At 34.1% G+C, this 26,247-nt stretch overlaps 1 protein-coding gene across 2 annotated transcripts in view; it reads left to right on the forward strand.

The window, feature by feature from the left end:
• The window catches only part of LOC126821167 (uncharacterized), a 63,425-nt gene extending 37,416 nt beyond the window's left edge, over positions 1-26,009 (forward strand). For both annotated transcript variants that reach the window (XM_050549551.1, XM_050549550.2), the window contains exons 6-8: positions 2,347-2,460; positions 2,649-2,793; positions 18,065-26,009. In XM_050549551.1, coding sequence (XP_050405508.1) covers positions 2,347-2,460; positions 2,649-2,793; positions 18,065-18,274 — 469 coding nt within the window. In that variant the 3' untranslated portion in view covers positions 18,275-26,009. The remainder of the gene's footprint in view (positions 1-2,346; positions 2,461-2,648; positions 2,794-18,064) is intronic.
• Positions 26,010-26,247: the final 238 nt, after the last annotated feature.

Genomic DNA, 26,247 nt, shown 5'->3' on the forward strand with positions numbered 1-26,247 from the left:
TTATACACAGTATTTAAGGTCATGAGACGAAGAAGCCTATTGATTTTCAGCGATTTCCGATAATTACTGCCAGAGTTATGGCCCTTGATCACTTCAAAAAATCTTGTGGACGCTCTAAAGGCTAAAGTTAATATCCGATTGACTTTAAATTTATACACAGTGTTTAAGGTCATGAGACGAAGTAGTCTATTCATTTTCAGCAATTTTCGATAATTACTGCCAGAGTTATCACCCAATCTTTGTGAAATTTATATGCATGATTTGAATTAGTGAAACGAAGAAGGCTATTTAATTTCAATAATTTCTGTTCATTACGTCTAGAGTTATGGCCCTTGTGTCACTTTATTGAACCTTGTGAATGCCAAAACTTATCATCCGATCTTTCTGAAATTTATATGCATTATTTGAATTAATGAAACCAAGAAGCCTATTGAATTTCAGCAATTTCTGTTTATTACGTCTAGAGTTATGGGCCTTGTTTCACTTTATTGAACCTTGTGAATGCTCAAAAGTTATCTCCCGATCTGTATGAAATTTGCATGCGTCATTTAAATTAGTAATGAGAAGAATCCTATTGAATTTCAGCAATTTCCGTTTATTACTTCTAGAGTTATGGCCCTTGTTTCACTTTGTTCAACCTTGTTAATAATGCATGATTGATGAAAGTTATCATCCGATATGTATGAAATTTATATGCATCATTTAAATTTCTGAAACAGGTCTATTGAATTTCAGCAATTTTCCTCAATAATTATGGCGGTTGTGAACCTTGTGAACATTTGAATGACAAAAGTGATCATCTGATCTGTACGAAATTTAGATGCATTATTTAAATTAGTAAAACAAAAAATTCTGTCAAATTTCAACAATTTCTGTAGATTACTTCGAGATCTGTGTGGAACTGTCTGGTAAAGGCCCCCAATTACCTACAAAGGAATAAATATGCGACAACCCTTGTCGACCGCTCAGACCATTTAGCTGCTGTGGGCGTCTGTTTCGTTGCCTGGCAACCTATCTTTTATTATTGTGTATTGTCAGGAACATTCCATTATCACGATTATTATATACCTTGTTACAAATTAAATTATCGCGATAAAAGAGAATTATCGCGATAAAAGAGAATTATCATGATAAAATACATAATCGCAATACTGCTATTTATCGCGATAATTCAAAAAACTGTTATCGTGATTAATCATGATAAAATAATTTGATATCGTTGCAACCTTATCGGAAACATAAGAACAAGTCAAATAGCGACAATTCTCGTGTGACTCGGTGAGGAAACAGTCCACCATTTGTTTCAATACACCCGTCAAAATGCTCTAAAGCAACCCACAAGTCTAATTGTAAGCATCTCTTACAAATGAATTCAGATTCCGATACTGTTACGGTACCTGAAAATAACAATAGGCCTATATTGTACATGCAAAACATAAATTTATACTGAAAATATATTGTACAATACTGTGTGCGAAATGACTAAATCACCAAAAATAAAATCTGATCTTAGTAAATCATCTCAAAACTGGGCTAAGTATTTTGTAAGTTGTTGTACATGTATATTGTATATACCGGTAATTGTTTTGTAATAAGCCCACCAGAGAATTAATATTGTTACATGTTATCACACATTTTGGTAGATAAATTATTCCAGTTGGCAGAAAATAAATATCAATTGTTAGTTTTGTTCGTGGAATTCCAGCCAATACTGTCTTGCTTCAATTAAAATGAAATATTAGTCTGGACAAATGGCATAAATTGTAATTGGACATGGGTAAGATAGTGCAAAGTAAAATTAAAGTTACAATTTCATATTTTTAAGTTATATTTTTAAAATGTATTAAAATAAAGCCCTAAAATAGATGGTATCTATAAACAGTCCTACCTTGTTAAAGAATACTCCTATTAATCCTATAATTCACTATTGCCAGTTGAGAAATTGGCAAAAATATCATTTTCCACTTCAAATTCAAACGTTTGAAGATAGCTATTCCATGGTGGGGAATAGGAAAACAAATGAGGTAATTGGGAGGTAATTGTGTTATTATTTCCGGTGTGAAGATTTTTTAGTGAGAAAGATAACCTATGATCGGGTAATAGTGAGTTGACAACCTATAGAGCAAAAGACATAGAAATAATTATGTTTTGACTTTCTTAGAAAATATGAAATTGTAACTTTAATGTAGTGCAGTAAAAATCAGACCTCAATGGCGGTAAGAAGATGACAGTTTGTTCTGTATCATAAATCAGTGGTAATGGAATGTATGTTACACAAAGACTCTCAGTTGCACAAAACACATTCAAATTGCACTACTTTAATCTAAACATCTATTATTATCACAGATCAGCATATCTCAACTTACAACCAAATCCTGAGTTTGGGAAGTGTGAAATCATCTCCTTTGTGCCAAAAAAGGATCACTCTTCCAGTATACCAAAGTTTATAGTCATCAGGCAGTGAGTAGAAAACTATTATTTATGTTAATAGTGTGAAATCATTAGGTTATATTAAAGTTTATGTGTAAAATATAGTATTAGTTGCAAAACTTTTTAGGAATTAAATTAAATTTTCTCATTTCATTTCATTGAATGGTTTATGTTTTGTTTAACAGAAAAAGGTTAACAATGTCATCATTTCTTTCCAGAACTTCCCCTGCTTCCAAGCTTATTGATCTATCGGATATCATTGCTAATTATTTGAAACCTGGTGAAGTTAATGTTGTGTATATTAGTAGAGCTGATATATTTTGGTCTATTATATCACCTATGTTAAATACTGGTGTATTACAGGTATTATTTCACTTATTTAAATACTATAACACTGTTGAAGAAGCACGAATGATGTCATAAAAATAATTTATAGATGTCCTTTATTTCTGCCTAACATATACATTCAGCAATGGCGATAATTATTTTTATTGGCTATCAATTGATGATATTGGCGAAAATCTTGGCGAATGAAGTTTAGAGAGTGTAATTTAGTAAATCTGCTAATTTTAAATTTGAAATCGTCTTGATCAGCACTTCTTTTGATTGACTTGATGTAATGTCTATTTTTAGTACATTAAAGATACATTATGGGAGATTCAGTAACGAGTTGGCAGTTCTCACTAAAATAGTTAAAAACTAGATAATGTAAAGGCAATTTGGTGAAAATTTCATTCAAATTGATCCACTATGAACCGAGAACTAAGCGACTGAAATTCCCATAAGCCTCGGTCATCATTACTAAAGTCAGTACGATAAACAGCATAGTCTCGATTATCCATTTAATCGTTTAATAGAGAAGGAAAGTTATGCAGTAAATCGGCTTACAATCCACTAACGAACGCAGGCTAGCGCTGCCATCTAGAGTTGATTATGGCCTGGATAGGTTAATTAATGTCTAATCAATAATTTAGATAACATTTCAGGCCTAAAGAAAGACCTGAAATAGGCAGATTTAGCTCTTGCATAATGCATGTTTAATTGACTTGTGTGTCAATCTTACAAGTCAATTTTTACGAGACTTTTTGTGTGGCACTTCTTTGTTTACTTCCGCTTAGCTACAATTTTTCAAAAAATTTTATTCACAAGTCTAAACGGTAAACTTCCACACATTATAATAGGGCATTTTTATACGCCCACATGGAAATGTGGTCATATATTGCCGTTGCCCCCGTCCGTCTGTCCGTCCATCGTCCACAATTTCTTGTGAACACTCTACAGGCTACATTTATCATCTGATTGTTTTGAAATTGATATATGTTGTTTGCATTAGTGAGATGAAGAAGCCTATTTAATTTCAACAACTTCCGTTAATTTCTTCTGGAGTTATGGCCCTTGTTTCACTTTGTTGCACCTTGTGAACGCTCTAACAACAAAAGTTATCATCCGATCTGTATGAAATTTATATGCATCATTTAAATTAGTAAAACAAAGAAGCCTATTGAATTTCAGCAATTTCCTTTAATTACATCTAGAGTTATGGCCCTTGTTTTACTTTGTTGAATCTTGTGAACGCTCTAATGACAACATTTATCATCCGATCTGTTTCTAATTGATATCTGGCATTTAAATTAGTGCAATGAAGAAGCCTATCGAATTTCAGCAATTTCCGTTAATTACGCTGTGAGTTATGGCCCTTGTTTCACTTTGTTGTACCTTGTGAATGCTCTAACGACAAAAGTTATTATCCGATCTGTATGAAATTTATATGTATTGTTTAAATTAGTAAAAGGAACAAACCTATTGAGTTTCAGCAAATTTCTGTTAATTACATCTAGAGTTATGGCCCTTGTTTAACTTTGTTGAATCTTGAGAAAGCTGAACAACAAAAGTTATCCCCTAATCTGTATGAAATTCATATGCATCATTTGAATTAGTAAAATGAAGAAGCCTATTGAATGTCAGCAATTTCCGTCAATTACTTTCAGAGTTATGGCCCTTGTTTTACTTTGTTGAACCTTGTGAACGTTCAAACAACAAAAGTTATCGTCCGATATGTATGAAATTTATATGTCGAATTTCAACAATTTCTGTAGATTACTTCCAGAGTTACGGCCCTTGTTTTAGTTTTTAAAACCTTGTGAACCCTCAAATGACGAAAATTATAATGTCATCTGTATGATATTGTCTATTAAATTCCCCTAATCACCTACAAAAGAATAATTATGTGACAACCCTTGTCGACTGCTCGGACGATTTAGCTGCTGTGGGCATATGTTTTGTTGCCTGACAACCTATCTTAATACAAAACAGTATCACATACTTTTAAACAAATTTTATTCACTGCTTCTCATTATCGCAACCTAACGTTGATGGTATGTCCATTTGCCTAAGCCCATTGTATTGCTATCACTCAAGGATGTGCTGTACAGAATTGATTTCCATTAAATTTTATATAACAGCCTGGGCCCTGTTTCACAAAAGCTTAAATCTCCTTAAAATCGTCTTAAACTAAAATTCCATCCTTACTAAGATAGATGCGTTTCACAAAACGATTTTAAGCATTTTAGATAAAATCCACTAAAATAATATTGTGAGTTAAAACTGTATCTTAAAGTTGCAATTTCATATTTTTAAGTTATATTTTTAAAATTTATTAAAATAAAGCCTTGAAATAGATGGTATCTATAAACAGTCCTACCTTGTTAAAGAATACTCCTATTAATCCTATAATTCACTATTGCCAGTTGAGAAATTGGCAAAAATATCATTTTCAACTTCAAATTCAAACGTTTGAAGATAGCTATTCCGGTGGGGGGGGGGGGGTAGAAAAATAAGGGAGGTAATTGTGTTATTATTTGGCGGGGTCAAAGGATTTTTAATAGGGAGAATAATACCTATGATCATATTATAGTGAGTTGACAACCTATTGAGCAAAAGACAGAAATAATTATTTTTTGACTTTTTTAGAAAATATGAAATTATCGCTTTTACTTAAAATAGTGGCGTTTCACAAAACTATTTTATGGACAATTTTAACTAAAATCAATTTTAACTCCGGACAGCCGTCGCCCTCTCCTAATTTAAAATCATGACCTTAACAAACACTGATTAGAGCTACATTGTGAGATCTATTGCGACATACAGATATATTTGGAATAATGATAATATTGCCAATGGCCAGGGTTATATAATTTAAACATACTATCATTCCCAAAAATAATTTTCATTCAATTTCTTTTCATTGCAAGGGAAATATAGCTGCGGCCCACCCGTTTATTTTATTGTAAGGCAATATAAGCAATTAGATGACGCCCCAAATTAAAACCCCGAGAACAAAAATACCCTCAAAACCCCAGTAAACAAAACTCTTTGTTACTATTTTATATATTACCATATGATTTAAGTATAAATTATACTATTTTCAAATAATTAATAGACCAAAAAAAAACTATAAAAAATCTAAACCTCACTTCATATCTAATGTCTATAAAAATATATCTCTGTAGGCCTACAATTGTTGAGAGAGAGAAAGAGGGAGGGAGAGAGAGAGAGAGAGATCCACTAGACACAAACTAGGTCATTTCGGTACTAACACATGGTTCAATTTTATTTGAATTATTCGCTTGCGCGTAGGGGTCTTTATAGTAATGGGAGGAAACCCGGAGGACCCAGAAAAAACCCACGAGATTGGACCAGCGATCCTACTTCCTGTCATGTACAACCGGGGAATCGAAACCGGTCAGTCCTGTAATACTAGATACGCCATATGCAAAGTATTTATGGTTTTGGGGTAATGATGATTTATATAGGAGCCAAGGGTATTTTATATTGGGAAAAAATTATTTTAATTTAATAAGAATAAGATAGATAGGCATTATCCATTAAGGAGTGTGTCACTTTGGCATTTTTAAAGTATTATTGAAAGGGTCCACGGGACTGACATTTCAAATCTAGGCATCGGAACATTGGTTATTTCGTGTATTAGTTTAAAAGTTGTTAAATACTTTTAAAATTCGACAATAATTTGGTCTAGATTAATCCTTTGAGTCAGAAATATCACATGTTTGTGACAATTCTCAATAGTTTCTGTTATCCAAAATACCATAAAACTACGAAATTCAAGCAATTTAGTTTATCAGTACGCATTATTTCTAGGGCTGGCAGAAAATACCGATATTGCCGATAATCATCGGTAAGCGTTTTGAAAATCAGTTATCGATACAGTTTTAAAATATCGATCATCGCGCAATTAATAATAATAATTATAAGGCAACACAAATAAAATAAGTTGTTTCTCGGGCACCGCTCGCACGCAAAATTTTTTGCGCGTGCGGCCTATTTATTAGTCTTGATGAAAAATAAAAAATATGTAACGCCCACCCGAATATTGATAAGCAAGTCATAAAAAGAATATGACGCATGTACCTACATGCGTCATACGTGTATATCCATTCAAATGTATTAAACTGATCCAGATGTAAATGCTCATTTACGGGTCTTTTTTATTGATATCGAAAGAACCTCCATTTTTGTATCACATGATATTAATTACCTCCCCTGGTGAACTAGAATTTGATTCGTGTTCAACACCGAAAGTCATTGACAACATTGCAATGTATTTCAATCATTCGATATTAATCGGCTCATTATTGCCGGCTTCAGTCGGTCCATGTTTGAAAAATCTTACTGATAAAACAATGAATCGTAGAACAGGTTAATTATTACTTGTGGCTACGAATACGACACGATGATAGTCACCATTTGGTCAGAATTTGGGTCATTAGCACATTTAACGGTAGTTTTGATGGGCCCGACTAATCACCGGAATTCATTTACAATCACCGGACTTCACTTATAATCACCGGAATTCACTTGGAAAACCCCTGATTCCTCCCACAAAACTAATTTATGTTAAATGTATAATACATTATAATGTAACGAATTACTATTTTGATATCTTCACAGGCCAAATAAAGGCCCTGTGTGTGTATTTATTTGAAAGACTACCGGAATTCGTTTCAAATATATGCATCATGGTTATGATAACGTAGGGCGTGTCGTGTTACCCAATAGGCCGAACTCCAAAATAACACTAAAAAACAATTTGCGTCGAGTTACCCAATAACTCCAAAATAACAACCAATAACTTCAAAAATATTGACTGGAAACACAAAATAACAATTTAGTATGAGTTTAAGAAGCGTGACTGGTTTTTGTCCAAATTGGAGGTTCACGGGAGATAACTCGTGTATGTGATTTTTGTTGACAAGAAACTTATGTATACTTTCGTTGCAATTAGAGATTGATTAATAGTTTATTAAAACAGTAATTATATGCATGAAACATATTATGGTATATATAGTGCAATAAACAATTTAATATTATAGCTATATTTATTTATTTATACTTGCAAATTGTGTCGATTGTCACTTTCTGTCATCGACATCATAACTTGTTTTGAATTAAATAAATGAAATCAATTTAAATAAGTTCCGCTGACAATTAATTGTCTTTGTTCAGAGTATTCTCATGTTATGATAGTTTATTATGTTGTGATTGTATGTGATTTGTCACTTTATACAATGGCAATATTTACATTTAATATGATTTGTAAATCCGATATTTTGACGATTAAAGGGAGATTACTTGACATGTGTGGAGAAAATCTCGTAACTCGTCAAATTTGAGATGTTTTAAAACAATTATGTGTAGAACATATTTGTAATTCATCAAAAAGCCTCCTTATCAGCATTTCAGTCGTAATTTTAACTTACAATATTATTTGACCAAATCCATACACCGGAATTCACTTTGGAGATATCAGAATTCGCCTGTACAGTCTTCCTATTTACTTATATTTTCCATTAATATTGATGTTGAATTTAAAACACATAAAATCACCGGAATTCACATTGAAAACACATAAACACCGGAATTCACATTGAAAACATATAAACACCGGAATTCACTTTCAACATATCTGAATTCGCACTGAAGACCTTCGTATTTACTAATATTTTACATTAATAATAAATTACTTTAAATCACCGGGATTCACTTTGAAAACATATAAACATCGGAATTCACTTTCAACATATCGGAAATCGCACTTAAGACCTTCGTATTTACTAATATTTTACATTAATAATAAATTACTTTTAAACACCGAAAATCACACTTTAGACTTTCATACTCGATCACAAATATTTTACAATAATAATAAATTACTTTAAAACACCGGAATTCACTTACAAAATATCTGAATTCGCACTTTAGACCTTAGTATTTACAAATATTTTACATTAATAAAAAATTACTTTAAAACACCGGAATTCACTTTGAGAAAATCGGAATTCGCCCCAAGACAATTGTATTTACTTATATTTTGCATTAATATTAATACTAGAATGTATCTGCTGTAAAACGATATTTCCAGATGGTCAACTCGGGGAAACACAGCAGTAATCCATGTAAAATGTCAAACTGAACATTTCTCGAATGTAGATGAGCTAAGTTTATTCGAAAATTAACTTAGTAATAATCAGCCAATCAAATAATTATAAAGTCTCATCAATAATGGTGTGAATGTTTTCATAGATAATCCGTTGTAGCATGAAGCAGTCCAGATTAAATGAAGTGTAATTTTAATAATATGCCAATAGTAGGCATATACAGTGGACTCTGTCACATCCAACATCGTGCGGGATCGTTACAATAATTCGGATCACACAGCGTTTCGGAATACCGAGTTTTCTCCAAAACCGGAAATACTGTAACTTCGAAAACCGGAAGTATTTTTATATTGTAGCTTCGAATCACCAGAATGCTATTCCCTTTATAAATGATAAACTTTTCTGTACTTTCAAAATTTTATTATATAAAACAATTAACAATAACAATGCGTACAATATATTTATAAATCGTTTACATGTAATATCAGTGCATGCGTACAATATATTTATAATTATCAATGCATGTAATCGTTTAAAGTAGTTTGCTTAGTTAAGATTACCGGAAGCATATCGTAAGGCGGAGTCCTGGGCAACATCTTCTAACAAATGAATTGTTGCGATCATCTTTTCGTCCTTAATCTGTGAGAATTGTTTAATGTCGTTGAGCATGCGTAGGAATTTTGAATAGGTCAAGTCTGTCGTTAATGTATATTCTTCATCGTCCCCGTCTTCAGTCAATTGTCATTTATAATCTGTCGTTCTATGTCCAGGTTTTCAAGCCAATCAAAGTAAACGGCACCTGTCATCCAAGCTTTGTGATTGGCCGACCAATTGACTGGCAGGTAGATCTTGTCCACTCCCTTAAAACAACTCGGGTTCACTGCTTTACCGATCAAAGTAATCAACACAGTTTTAATCTCACCGATAATTGATTGGTGATTACTTGTTAATCTTTTCTGACTTCACACCCATTGAGTTTTAATCTCACCGATAATTGGATGCTTCACACCCACCATTTGAAGTACGGATTATACGGTGTCGATTCAATGGAAATTATGTGACGGGACGGCTGATTGATTTCGGAATCCGGAACATACAGAATTCGGATTTACCAGCGATTTTTTGGCTGAAGTAATAAGGAAATAAATCGGGACATGAAAATCATACCGGATGTCACAGCAATCCGGAGTGAACAGAGATCGGATGTGACAGAGTCCACTGTAGAATGTTCACCAGTTAATTGTCATTGTAAAAGGTGACAAATCACATACAATCACACCTCCAAAAAACATAACATGAGAATGAGAATTTATTTATTTCTAAACAAGTTACGATGTCGATGACCGAAAGTGACAATCGGCGCAATGTGCAATTATAAATAAATAAACATAGCTATAATAAAAACACAACACAGTTTATATGGAAATACAATATATAGCTATAATATTAAATTGTTTATTTTAATAAACTATTATCAATCTTTTATTATAATACATTACAACGAATTGCAACGAAAGTATACATTAGTTTCTTGTCAACAAAAATCACATACACGAGTTATCTCCCGTGAACCTCCGATTTGAGCACAAATCAGCGAGGCTTCTTAAATTCAACTAAATTGTTATATTGTGTTTCCACAGTCAACATTTTTGGGGTTATTGGCTGTTATTTTGGAGTTATTGGTAATTCGACGCAAATTGTTATTATGTGTTATTTTGGAGTTCGACCTATTGGGTAATACGACGCGCCCTACATTATCATAATCATGATGCATATATTTGAAATAAATTCACCTACAGCACCTTTTTCTGGCCTGCGGAGAGATCAAAATGTATTATACATTTAAAATAAATGAGTTTTGTGGGAGGAATCGGGGATTTTAGAAGTGAATTCCGGTGATTGTAAATGAATTCCAGTGATTGTAAATGAATTCCGGTGAATTCCGGTGATTAGTCTACCCGGTTTTGATAATCCAGAAAATAATAATTGGATTACACATTTGATGGTTTTATACTGACCAGTTGTTAGTTAAATTTAAATAGTCATTCGATATAAACCCCAGATAGAACATCGAACATCATGAGAAACACACCGAATATCCTGAGAAACAGTCATTTCCCGAATCCCGATGACACGTGACATGCATTGGTTGGAATTAGGTCAATAATTATAAACCAGCGATACTAGATTTAGTTCTAAGTGTCGTTTACCGTGATGATTATTTTTGATGAACATGCTGACAGAGGCTTACTCTTTAAAATATTGTCGTTATTATGGACGGCTATTAATAGTCGTACAGAATTTTATTTTAAACCAATTTCAATTATGTTTGTTACCATTAGTAAGCTACATTACATGAATTAAATATGGAAAATTATTTTCCTTTCAGTCAGTGTTCAGTGTTTGAGTAGACTTGATTTTTGGGTTTATGTTCTAAGTATGTACAATATATAACTGAAAGCAAAACCGAAGACAAGTAATGACTTTCTCATTAAAAAAAAAATAAAAATACAAGGCCGCCCTCCCGCCCCAACAATTTTCAACAATAGCCAAATTTTATCTTGCACCATCCTCTAGCCAGCAATGGGGTAAAAAAAAAAAAGAAACTGCCTTCCCCCCTACAATTTCAGCTGTCAGTTGCCCGAGAAACAAGACATTTATTTGGTGTAGCCTAATAACGAAATTTATATTGCGCAACAATTCATCCCACTTGGGGATGCTCTAGGCGCATAAAAAATAGATACTTCACTTGTACGAAGAAGTCCATAAAAATAATCCTTATCACTGTATTCTTTTCATCGCGTGCTTGGGCCTAGAACTGTAAATAAACAGAATAGTTATAATAAAACACACACGTTTTGTTTTTTTCATGCGAGACGCCACCGGTGAGAAATGTTGGTTGCTTATGATTTCATGTAACATTCAGTTGTGCCCCTTATTTTAACTCTTCATTTCTTTCGTCCTCTCTGTTTCTAAGTCAAACACTTACTTTCCCATTATTATTTTATCAAGGAATTTGCAAAGATATGTCTGAAGAGGAAATAACTACATTTTATACATTATTATTCAGGTCATAAGCAACAAAGATATGGCAAGCGGTGGCGGTTCTGTCTTCCAAACGAAGTTGATTGACTTTCTTTCTACACCTTGGTTTGGCTATGGAATGCTATTATATTATTGTCAAATAAATGAAAAAAATTCTACATGTATACAGAATGATATCACAACATAAACTCGCATATAATTCGCTATTCATGTACAAATTATGATTGTTTTCAAACCAATTGTAAGTCAAAATAATTTGCCAATATTATCGATTATTGATGGGTGGATGGTCGGCGATAATCGATACTTGAAACAGGATCGATTGCCAGCCCTAATTATTTCCATTGAAGCCTACGAGTAAATAAAATGCCAAGGTTATGAAAGCGACATGCAAGTTCAAGGCCAACCAACTGATACATTTCAAAATGAATAATACGCAATAAACTTATTTATTTCATCTCTCTACGACTGTCTGACCATGTGCAGACATTATTACAACATATGAAACTCTCCTCATTGGTATTATAACGGTTAGTTCAACCTGGCAACAGTTTTCAGTTCCGAAGCGTTTATGCTTACACTCTAAATGCCCTTGCCGGAATTGTGCACTGCGCGAGCGTAAGCAATTTTAACTAAAATCTATTGAAATTGCATTTTAAGTTACAATTGGTTTTCGTGAAATGCATAAAATTTAAAATTTCATTTTGATTTTAGTTAAATCTATTTTAGTGATGTTAGTTTAAGTTTTTGTGAAACAGAGTGCTGGTAATGACGAAAATACTATTTATTTGTCCTATTGCTATTAAATCTAGAGACGTTTATTTATATGTGTGCACATTAGATCATAAAGTCCATCATTGAGTCAAATGGCATTGTTTCGATTCACCGCTTGTTTGTACGTGACAAGGAGTATGCCTACAATTGTAGGGTCTCTTGTCCAGCCTCATGGGCCTTTTCCGGTTAACTCCCACAGCTAAAAGACCCCTACGTGCAAGCGAATTATTGACAAAAAATTGAACCATGTTAAGTCCCAAAATGCCTAGCACAGGTTATGTCGAGTGGATGTTCAATCCCATTTCTCTATTTATATGCGCTTTAGATCATAAGGTCAAGTGACATGGTTTCGATTTCCAGCTTGTTTGTAACAAGAAGTAGGATTGTCTGTATAACCTCTTGTGTTTTCTTCGGGTTCTCCAATTTCCTCCCTCTGCTAAAAAAAAGGTTCTATTTCAGTAATGTACCTGTATGTACCAGTTCCCGTGATCGTAGAGACTTGAAATTTTCAGGTGGACTAGTCATGACCTCACACTAAATTTCAGCCGAATCAGTCAATAACTTTGTATTTTACCGTAGTTTAGCTTCTGCCAGGAGGAAAGTTTATCCGATTTTGATGCCATTTTGTTTGTTGACTATTTAGACTCGAATAACAAGACACTAAGATGCGTTCCGACACACTGCTCTTCCTGCCTAACGCTGCAGTTCATGATAATAACAATAATTTTCGTATATTTTAATCTATCGAGGTTAATGTTCGAGGTGAAAGCAGAGATGATGGGCTTCAGAAAAGATAATTGGGTCAAAGTCTTGGGTCAAGGTCACACTACAGAAAACTAAGTTGTTCGAAAAGAAGTCAATGGGTGTGGTCATTACGAAGGTCATGATGACCCCCAGTCATCAGCGCTAACCAACCATGACTTTGACACCAAGTCCAAACTTCCCATTGAGCTTGAGGCCTTTGCTTTCATGCGTGTCATGGCCATATTTCTGTCTGTATTATCGAGGTTAAAGTTCAAGTTGAAAGCAGAGACGATGGGCTTTAGAAAAGATAATTGGGTCAAAGTCGTGGGTCAAGGTCGCACGCAATTCCGTTTTTGGACATTTGACCTTTGTAACCATTATAAAAGGCCATCATCTTAGCTTGGACCATTGACCTTTACCTTGGTCCAGTCACACACTGCTTGATCAGGACACAAACCCAGCCATCAACGCTAACCAACCCTTACCTCGACTTTGAGCCAGAGTCCAAACTACCCATCGAGCTAGGGTCCTTTGCATTTATGCATGCCATGGCCCTATTTCTTGTTGTATTATCAAGGTTACTAATCGAGATGAAAGCAGAAAAGAGAACTGGGTCAGAGTGGTGGATCAAGGTCGTGCTACAGAAAACTGAATTCAAACTTTTCAAATTCAGTTCCTGGACAATTGACTTTGACTTGTGACCTTCACCCCATAACCATTTTAAAAGGCCATCGTCGACCTTTTACGGTGCTGTTGTACTTTTGTACCACCCTGCAGTGAAAGCAGAGACAATGGGCTTTAGAAAAGATGATTGTGTCAAAGTCGTTTATCACGGTCACTCTACAGAAAACTAAACTCAAAATTTTCTAATTTCGTTTTTGGACATTTGACCTTGACTTACGACTTTCACTCCGTAACCATTATAAAAGGCCACCATCTTGGCTTGAACCATCGACCTTTGCTTGGGTCCTGTCACAAACTGCTTGGTCAGGAAACAAACCCAGAGGGCCAGTGTTCAAAAAAATGTCAATTGGTGTGGTTAATATTGAAGGCCATGGTCACCTCCAGCCATCAACGCTAACCAACTCTGACCTCGACTTTGAACTGGCGTCCAAACTTCCCATTGAGCTGAGGTCCTTTGGGTTTATGCGATATCTCACGATATTGGTAAAATAAATTATCGCGATATCATGGATTATCGTCTGGTGTAAATTATCGCGATATCATGGATTATCGTCTGGAGTAAATTATCGCGATAATTAGAATTATCGTGCTTCAAAAATTCAAGATCAGGATATAAAATTGATATAACTTGAGGTGTATAAATGGATTAATGTATCTAGTGTATCCATTTGGTATTTAGCAATGTATGTGAGATGCACTGATGAAGTGAGACGTATGTATATATGCTGGGGTAAGATTATTCCTGTAGGTGTCGTCACCTCAGATCATTCTATTCTGATCAGCTGGAATGCCCGGAATACCGAATAGATATTCATTAACTCAATATCTGGTTAACAGACTTATCGGATGTTTTTTTTAAAGTTGCAATTTCATATTTTTAAGTTATATTTTTAAAATTTATTAAAATTAAAATAAAGCCTTAAAATAGATGGTATCTATAAACAGTCCTACCTTGTTAAAGAATAATCATATCAATCATATAATTCGCTATTGCCAGTTCAGAAATTGGCAAAAATATCATTTTCATCTTCAAATTTAAAAGTTTGAAATTAGCTACTCCATGATGGAGAATAGAAAACAAGGGAGGTAATTGTGTTATTATTTCCGGTGTAAATGAGTTTTAAGTGTGAGAATGACACCTATGATCGTATAATAGTGAGTTGACAACCTATTGAGCAAAAGACATAGTTTTGATTTTCTTTGAAAATATGAAATTGTAACTTTAAACTAAAATACCCCCATATGAGTGACAGAAGAAATGTTCTTTTTCTTGTCGGCAGCAGTGTGTGTTTTCGCAGTTTGCCGAACTGTCATCAGAAATATTCCGATCGACATTGACAGACTTCAGCTCAGAAGCCATTTTATTCAAAGAATAAAAGAAATATTATTCAGACGATTTTCCAATGTAAAATATCAATGTAACTTTCAACGGACTGGGTAATCAATGATAAACCACTTCTTCGTTACTATGGCGATATATATTGTCGCGTATAGTTTAACTGTATCATTCCAAGTAGGGGTATCCTTACCTTTAAAATATCAATCATAATTATAAATAAATATTCTGGATGCTTTCTTCGTGGGGGTATGGGACCAGACAATATCAAAGCGTAGCCAACACGTGTATGATAACGATTAATATTATTCAGTGAAATGTACTTGATACATGAGACTTATGTCGGTCAGTTGGTCCTTTGCGTTAAAAACGGCCGTCGCAAAGTCTGTTGTAGAATTTTGAAAATGGAATAGATCTAGTATCGGCACTTGTTATCACGATATATCATGATAAAGCGATTTTTCAGATTTCAGATGATAATTTTATCGTCTGACCTAATTATCGTGATATATCGCCATCCCTAGGGTATCGTGGCAACCTTAGTACGTTGGTGCAAAAGTTTGTTTTTCAGACGTTAAGAAGACCCATAAATGTATCAGGCCGCTATTTCCATCATCCCATAGTATGAAAGTCTGTTAAGATTCCCTAGTATTTTCATACAATATTGACTTCTTACAGGCATATATAATTTTTTTCTCACTTTTGAGCTGACACTTGCCCCCGTTTTCTACGAAGAGTAGCTGTGGTCCGAGGGTAGACCAAAAAAACACATCCCTTGGATTTCCGTCCAGTGCTGAGCACAACCACTTTTCCCTTGCATAAGCGGAGTGGGGGGGGGGGGGGCGCTGCCCCTTTCCTGATTTGGTGAACAGTCCATTTTTTGGGCAATGTATTTCCATTTTTCAGGCACAAACATCAGAGAATGAGACCATATCATAGAAATATAATTGTAAAATGTTCCATAACTTGTATCATATTAAGCTTATATTGTATATATGTAAAGTATTTGCTACAAATATATTTAATTATGAATGCAATAATTAAATATATGTAGTGGAATTTAAATATGATATTGTAGATCAATAACGTATGGGGTTCAGTGGGTTCGCACATGTGGGGGTTCAAATTGGTTCTATGCATTTAAATAAATAGGCGTTAGGCGGTAGAGTGGCCGGATCAGACCCCTGTCAAAATCTCAAATCCAATCAATGCTTTATTTATAAACAAGACAAGAAAATTACAGTGGACAACGTATAATATTGTTTACATTAGAAACGTCGGGCTATCGGTTTTCCTTGCGGTATTTGAAAATTTTGAGTTAAGTTTTCTGTAACGCGACCTTGACCAATGACTTTGATCCAATTATCTTTTCTGAAGTGCATCGTGTCTGCTTTTACCGCGAACATTAACCTCGATAATGCAGCAAGAAATATGGCCATGGCATCCATATATAAACGCAAAGGCCCCGATTTCAATAGGAAATTTAAAGTCGGGGTCAAAGTCAAGGCGATATTCATAATCCAACTGGTCAACGTCAAATAGTCGTTTATAGAAATTGGTGGCTTGGCACAAAAATTAAAATATACGAAAATTATTGTTATTATCATGAACTGCAGCGTTAGGCAGGAAGGTTGGTCCGGATATCGGTCAATAACGATACTGCGTGCGATCAAATTTAAGATACATGCATTTATAATTCAGTAGTACGCACGATAATATGTAAACAAATTAAACCCACTAAAAAGACAAATATATAAATAACTGCCGCCCTACTACTTGGGAATGTAACTACAGCACATATGAATCCATGTATAAAGACCTATACTTAACAAAGACCGATCTGCGTAAAATACATGGTTGAACAAGAAATCGCACGGTAAATTTGATTTAACACCTACGCGTCAGATAAAGCCTGTTGGTCCTTGATAAAACACCAGTGCTGCAGTTATAACACGCTTTCGAGAAAACTCACCAAACAAAGAATACACACTGTGTCGGTCGTTTTTAAACTGTCCGTTAATGAACACACCCAGTACAGAAAACTCACCGTCACAGAGATTTTCACCCCTTAGCGATAATTAAATCACCTTTCAGTCAATTTCTCACCCCTGTTAATTAACACACTGTATCTACAGATTTTAGCCTTGCGATATTAGATTTGTTGCGATAATTAGAATTTTACCGATATTTGCAGAAATTTGCTAAATAAGGTAGAAAACTATGCCCTATTTGCACAAATATCACCTTTGATACTTCTCAGTGTTGTAGGACTGTCTTTGTCTAAACTTGAAATCTTCTCTAATTCTCTTTTTAACCAGTAAACTAAAGAAGATATTCTATCAAAAGAAAAGTTGTAGAAAAATTATTTTGAATGTCACACTTTAAAAAATGTAGCTGTTGTATATCTACTCTATGCCATTTATCAATCTAAAGAATTCTCTCAAAAGAAAAGATATAGGAATATTATTTTGAATGTCACACTTTATGGAATGTAGCTATGCCATTTATCAATCAAAGGTTTTGATTACATGTATTAGGAAAAAAAGAAAGAACATGGTCTAATTTGTTTAATCCTCATTTTGTATTTTTGTTTTAGATTGTAGATCACCTGACAGCGGATGTAGATGTACTCAAATCTACTAACAATAATCCATTAATTCTACGCCATAGGTACAGTGAGCTCAAGAGAATAGAAGCATTCAACTTTCACCTTAATCAAATTGAGAGGCTCAGTGAAACTAAGTTATACTATCAGAGTTCCAGCAGTTATCTCCTACGCATCAGTTATACTCGCAAAACTATATAATCTGTGATAAAAACTATATAATCTGTGACAAACTATATAATCTTTGACACAACATATAGTCTGTGACACAAACTGTATAATCTGTGACACAAACTGTATAATCTGTGACACAAACTGTACAATCTGTGGCACAAACTGTATAATCTTTGACACAAACTGTATAATCTGTGACACAAACTGTTTAATCCATGACACAAACTATATAATCTGTGACACAAACTATATAATCTGCGACACAAACTGTAGTTGTATTCATTAGAAATGAATGAAGATGTTTTACATAAATTAAAGGTTTACAGTATAATACTCTAGAATATATGTTTTAATACTAAAGGTCAGAGTTTTTGAGGTATAGTTTTTAAACCGACTGGAATTGTATGCATTCTATCAAAAGTCAGACTTTCCCATAAATTGTGTGATTAGTTATTGCCCCTGACCCTGGGAATTTAATTGTCTGGTACACAATGTTTGCATTTAGTTCTTCTGCAATTCTGGATATAACACTGCCTTATAATTTAAACATTAAAAGTATTTCCTATATATATTGTACACCCTACATAGAGAACAGAAATTATCTAGATTAGAACAATAAACCACAGTTACCTCTTATGTTTTACATTATAAACTACCACATAGGTGAATGGTATGTTAATTCACAAAGAATATAAAGCCATGTCACTAGATACTTTTAATATGTTATATTGTACCTTATTTATTGTCCCACATCTTTCGAAGAAAGCAGGGGACTATTAAAATGGGTCTGTCCGTCCGGATGTCCACTTGTCTGTCACACTTTTTGGGACACAATAACTCTCCTTATTGAACTAGAATGTTCAAACTTAGTGTAGGTGTTTATTAGGTCAATGCCTTGATGGAGTTCGAAGATGAGCATTTTCTGCTTAGGGTAAGTAGTGATAAGCAATTTGATTGGCTGATACTTTGGGACACGATAACTTTAGTTCTAATTAAGTGAGATTGATGAAACTTGGTGTATAGTTTTATCACATCAATACCTTGACTAAGTTCAATAATGGGCACTTTCTGCTCGGGGTAAGCAGAGGGATAAGCAATTTGATTGGCCAAGACTTTGGAACACAGTAACTCTCCTTCTAATTGAGGTAGAATGTTCAAATTTGGTGTAGGTGTTCATTAGGTGAATGCCTTGATCTAGTTCGATGATAAACATTGTTTGCTTTCGGTAAGCAGAGATAAGCAATCTGATTGATTGATGCTTTGGGGCACGATAACTTTGGTTATAATTAAGTCAGAGTAAGTTCGATGATGAGAATTTTCTGCTTAGTCTAAGGAAAGGTAAGCAATTTGATTTGTCAAGACTTTGGAACATAACAACTCTCCTTTTAAATGAGGTAGAATGTTTAAACAGAGCTAAGCAATTTCATTGGTCAATGCTTTAGGACAAGATAACTTTGATTCTGTCTGATTGCATTGAAAAAAAAATATATGTGCAATAAATTAAAACGTTTCATCTATTTATTTTGGGATTTGGGCGGGGGACACCAGCCTCACTGTTGGCTTGTTATTCTAGTCTCAAGTCTGTCTCTTTCATTACAAACATTTTTGTAACAGGGAAAATAAGAAGTATGTGTAATTTAGTAGAATCATTCTTATTGCTCAATCCTAGCAAATTTTAAAATCCCTTTTAGGCTATAACAGTAGGGTGACCCACCATAAATAAATATCTCCATATATCTCGACAATTACGCCACAATATTTATATATATGCCAAGCCTCAAATCAGTTTCACACAATTATAGTCACTAAATAAACGATCATGTTGTACTTAATAAGCTATGACCATTAATCATGTATAAATAATAGACTGAAAACTGGTTCCAAGAGTCGTCCATAACATCCAGACACTTTTGAGTAAAAGATAGGTTACGTGCCCTTGTTTTGAAATTAGTCTCGCTTAACCAGTCTATCGACCATTCTACGTCTGATTGACAGGTTGGGATAATCAAGACTACTTTTTTACGAAACGTAACAGAAAGCTAGAACAAGAAATTGAATTTAGAAATAAGCACGTTAGGTAGCTCAACAATCGTTTTAAGAAGCTTGTAAAAGTAAAATGAAACTACTGCTAGTATCATGTTCCTGCCTAACCCGAGTGATTCAGAGATATTATTTGTACTAAACCAAAAGATGCCGCTCTTAACGGTACAGTTAATGATAAAGCGATTTAAAAAATGAAACGAACGTAATTTCTAAATCTGCTGTAATAACCAAGAAGCTTAATTTAACTGCTATTCAAAATCGTCAACAATAAATTTTTTACGGCTGTAATAGTTGATAGATTTGTAGAGAATTGCACGTGCCATGGCTATTTATAGTATCATACTGTCAGAAAGTTGGTCTCGGCACGGCGAATATGCACGCTTCAGTGGTGGTCTCGAACTATCAGCGGTGGACTGTATTTCTGTGAGTACATGGGTCACCCTAATAACAGATGAACAAATATATTTATTGAAAATGGCATTTTATATCTTCATCTGGTTAAATACTCAAATTGTTTTTATACGCCCACATTGAAATGTGGTCGTATATTGTCGTCGCCCCCGTCCGTCCGGCGGTCCAGCGTCCACAATTGCTTGTGGACGCTCTAGAGGTCAAAGTTAATATCCGATTGACTTCAAATTTATACACAGTGTTTAAGGTCATGAGACAAAGAAGCCTATTTATTTTCACCGATTTAAGGTCATGAGATGAAGAAGCCTATTGATTTTCAGTGATTTCCAATAAATACTGCCAGAGTTATGGCCCTTGATCACTTTGAAAAATCTTGTGGACGCTCTAGAGGCTAAAGTTAATATCCGATTGACTTTAAATTTATGCACAGTGTTTTAAGGTCATGAGACAAATAAGCCTATTGATTTCCGATAATTACTGCCAGAGTTATGGCCCTTGATCACTTTGAAAAATCTTGTGGACACTCTAGAGGCTAAAGTTAATATCCGATTGACTTTAAATTTATGCACAGTGTTTAAGGTCATGAGACACAGAAGCCTATTGATTTTCAGCGATTTCCGATAATTACTGCCAGAGTTATGGCCCTTGATCACTTTGAAAAATCTTGTGGACGCTCTAGAGGCTAAAGTTAATATCCAATTGACTTTAAATTTATACACAGTGTTTAAGGTCATGAGACGAAGAAGCTTATTGATTTTCAGTGATTTCCGATAATTACTGCCAGAGTTATGGCCCTTGATCACTTTGAAAAATCTTGTGGACGCTCTAGAGGCTAAAGTTAATATCCGATTGACTTTAAATTTATACACAGTGTTTAAGGTCATGAGACGAAGAAGTCTATTGATTTTCAGCGATTTCCAGTAATTACTGCCAGAGTTATGACCCTTGATCACTTTGAAATATCTTGTGGACGCTGTAGAGGCTAAAATTATTATCCGATTGACTTTAAATTTTGCACAGTGTTTGAGGTCATGAGATGAAAAATCATATTGATTTCCAACGATTTCGGATAATTACTGCCAGAGTTATGGCCCTTGATCACTTTGAAAAATCTTGTGACGCTCTAGAGGCTAAAGTTATCATCCGATTGACTTTAGATTGGTACACAGAGTTTAAGGTCTTGAGACGAACAAGTATATTGAATTTCAATGAATCTTTATGACTTGAACAGCTAAAGCCATGATGTTAAAAGTTTTGTAAACTAAACATTAGCATGGGACAGAACTTTATAAAAACCAAACAAATTCTAATGGTTTTCTGATAATTACTAAATGAGTTGTTGCTCTTAGTCAGATTTTAATGTGTTATAAATGTTTCATTACCGAAAAAAGTAAAAATATGCGACAACTCTTGTTGACTGCCCGGACGATATAGCTGCTGTGGGCGTATGTTTCATTGCCTGGCAACCTATCTTTTGTTTTGAGGCTACTAGCTTTTAAAAAGAAGTGGAAAAAATGGTGTCTCCTTACATAGCATTTCAGGGAAAGAACTATGAAGCTACCTTTTCAGTTTGCTACCTGATGAAATGTATAATCTAAACAAGCCTCTTAACATATTTTGAGTCATTTGTTCATAATCCTGGTCCTTTTAAGTCATACATTTGTCTGGTATCTGGAACATAGACGACAAATAAATTATGGCGCACATGGTTACAGTGTTGAGGTCACTGAGAAAGTTGTCCAACCATGGTGACACGATGGTAACTTTCTGCGATATTTCACAGAAGAGTTAACATAATTCATTTATATTCAGACTCTGTGAAATATTTACATTATTAAATATTTATATTTTCATTTTATATTGTGAATTAATTTTGATTGAATTATAAGTGAATTTTAGCTTTAAGTTAAATTAAAGTATTTTAGACCTATAGGTTTTTATACGCCCACATAAAAAATGTGGACGTATATATTGCCGTCGCCCCCGTCCGTCCGTTCTTGTGAACGCTCTAACGCCAAAAGTTATCATCCAATTGTTTTAAAATTGATATATATTGTTTACATTAGCGAGATGAAGAATCCTAGTTAATTTCAATAATTTCCGTTTATAAGTCTAGAGTTATAGCCTTTGTTTCACTTTGTTGAACCTTGTCAAAAGTTAACATCCGATCTTTGTGAAATTTATATGCAATATTTAAATTAGGGAAACGAAGAAGCCTTTTGAATTTCAGCAATTTCCATTTATTACTTCTAGAGTTATGGCCCTTGTTTCACTTTGTTTAACCTTGTGAATGCTCTAACCCCAAAAGTTATCATCCTATCTTTCTGAAATTTATATGAATAATTTAAATTAGTGAACCGAGAAGCCTATTGAATTTCATTAATTTCTGTGTATTACGTCTAGAGTTATGGCCCTTGTTTCACTTTATTGAATCTTGTGAACGCTCTAACCCCAAAAGTTATCATCCTATCTTTCTGAAATGTATATGCATTATTTAGATTAGTGAAACGAAGAAGCCTATTGAATTTCAGCAATTTCTGTGTATTACGTCTAGAGTTATGGCCCTTGTTCACTTTATCAAACCTTGTGAATGCTCTAATGCCAAAAGTTATCATCCAATCTTTCTGAAATTTATATGCATTATTTAAATTAGTGAAACGAAGAAGCTTATTGAATTTCAGCAATTTCTGTTTATTATGGCCTTTGTTTGACTTTATTGAATCTTGTGAACGCTCTAACATCAAAAGTTATCCGCCAACCTGTATGAAATTTAAATGCGTCATTTAAATTAGTAAGGAGAAGAATCCTATTGAATTTCAGCAAATTCCATTTATTACTTCTAGAGTTATTGCCCTTGTTTCACTTTGTTCACTTTGTTCACTTTGTTCAACCTTGTTAATGCTCAATTGATGAAAGTTAGCATCCGATATTATGAAATTTATATGCATCATTTAAATTTGTGAAACGAAAAAACCTGTCAAATTTCAACAATTTCGGTAGATTACTTCCAGAGTTGAAACCCTTGTTTCAATTTGTAGAACCTTGTGAACCCACAAACGGCAAAAATTATAATCTGATCTGTATGGAACTGTCTTGTAAAGGCCCCCAGTTACCTACAAAGGAATAAATATGTGACAACCCTTGTCGACCGCTCAGACGATTTAGCTGCTGTGGGCGTATGTTTTGTTGCCTGGCAACCTATCTTTTAAATATATATTAGATGTATATTTTTAAATCAAGTTTTTTTAAGCATGTAAATGTTTGATTATTTATCTAATTATTATTATAGAAATTTTTTACATAATATTTATTGTAGTGTATAGTCAGATATTGTAATTAGAGCTGAGCTGTCTTCAGAAAAATATTGCCGTTTTGATTTTTATACGCCCACATGGAAATGTGGTCATATATTGCCGTCGCCCCCTTCCGTCCGTCGTCCACAATTTCTTGTGAACACTCTACAGACTACATTTATCATCTGATTGTTTTGAAATTGATATATGTTGTTTGCATTAGTGAGATGAAGAAGCCTATTTAATTTCAATAACTTCCGTTAATTTCGTCTGGAGTTATGGCCCTTATTTCACTTTGTTGCACCTTGTGAACACTCTAACGACAAAAGTTATCAACCGATCTGTATGAAATTTATATGCATCATTTAAATTAGAAAAACAAAGAAGCCTATTGAATTTCAGCAATTTCCGTTAATTACATCTAGAGTTATGGCCCTTGTTTCACTTTGTTGAATCTTGTGAACGCTCTAATGACAACAGTTATCATCCGATCTGTTTGAAATTGACACGCATCATTTAAATTAGTGAAACGAAGAATCCTATTGAATTTCAGCAATTTCCTTTAATTACGCCGTGAGTAATGGCCCTTGTTTCACTTTGTTGTACCTTGTTTATCCTCTAACGACAAAAGTTATTATCCGATCTGTATGAAATTTATATGCATCATTAAGATTAGTAAAACAAAGAAGCTTATTGAATTTTAGCAATTTCCGTTAATTACATCTAGAGTTATGGCCCTTGTTTCACTTTGTTGCTTCTTGTGAACACTCTAACAACAAAAATTATCAACCGATCTGTATGAAATTTATATGCATCATTTAAATTAGTAAAAAAAAGAAGCCTATTGAATTTCAGCAATTTCCGTTAATTACATCTAGAGTTATGGCCCTTGTTTCACTTTGTTGAATCTTGTGAACGCTCTAATGACAACAGTTATCATCCGATCTGTTTGAAATTGACATGCATCATTTAAATTAGTGAAACGAAGAATCCTATTGAATTTCAGCAATTTCCTTTAATTACGCCGTGAGTTATGGCCCTTGTTTCACTTTGTTGTACTTTGTTTATGCTCTAACGACAAAAGTTATTATGGCCCTTGTTTCACTTTGTTGTACCTTGTTTATGCTCTAACGACAAAAGTTATTATCCGATCTGCATGAAATTCATATGCATCATTTAAATTAGTGAAATGAAGAAGCCTATTGAATGTCAGCAATTTTTGTCAATTACTTCTAGAGTTATGGCCCTTGTTTTATTTTGTTGAACCTTGTGAACGTTCGAACGACAAAAGTTATCATCTGATCTGTATGAAATTGATATGTATTATTTGAATTAGTAAAACGAAAAAGTCTCTCGAATTTCAACAATTTCTGTAGATTGCTTCCAGAGTTACAGCCCTTGTTTTAGTTTTTAAAACCTTGTGAACCCTCAAACGACGAAAATTATAATATCATCTGTATGAAATTACCTACAAAAGAACAAATATACGACAACTCTTGTCGACCGCTTGGACGATTTAGTTGCTGTGGGCGTATGTTTAGTTGCCTGGCAGCCTATCTTTCTCAATCTGATTAAAATACAGATCTATATTTCGTTTCATTTATTTATACTTTCGATGGCGATCGGTCACGTCAGGGGTCAAAAGACCGACTTTTGACCTATGACGTCAGACATTTGATTAACCAATCAGCATTGATGTTACTAGTGGATAACCCACAGTTCCGAGCAAAAAAGGTCAAACACTCAATTCGACAGACCATTTGATTGGCTGACCCCTTATTTCAAGCAGAACACATGTTAAATAACAAGTCTTCCAGATCCAAGTGTAGTAAAGACAAGTAAAACAAAATTTTGAACTATAAAAACAAAACGAAATAGGATCTGTGTTTTAACCAGACTGGATTTTGCTGGATGACATTTAGCATAAATATTGAAAAAAGTTTTTCTTTACATGTTATGTACCATATTTTATTGCTTAATGATGATAAAATAGCAATAAATAATGTTAAAAACTCGGGAAAGTTCATTCCATGAAGTTCGCAAACACCATTAGAGCCTTGTTTAGACCACGTGACTACTTGCTTGCTTTTCCACCAGTCTGGTACTGTTAGAATCGTCTCTGCTCCTGTTCAGTTGGGTGGCCGAATGGTTAAAGCCTGCTCGTTGGATCAGAAGGTCTGTCATTGAGTCTGGTGGTGTGGTTTTGATTCGCCGCTTGTACGTGACAAGGAGTAGGATCGCCTGTCCAATCTT

This window comes from Patella vulgata, chromosome 5 (genome assembly GCF_932274485.2).
Source record: "Patella vulgata chromosome 5, xgPatVulg1.2, whole genome shotgun sequence".
NCBI lineage: Eukaryota > Metazoa > Mollusca > Gastropoda > Patellidae > Patella > Patella vulgata.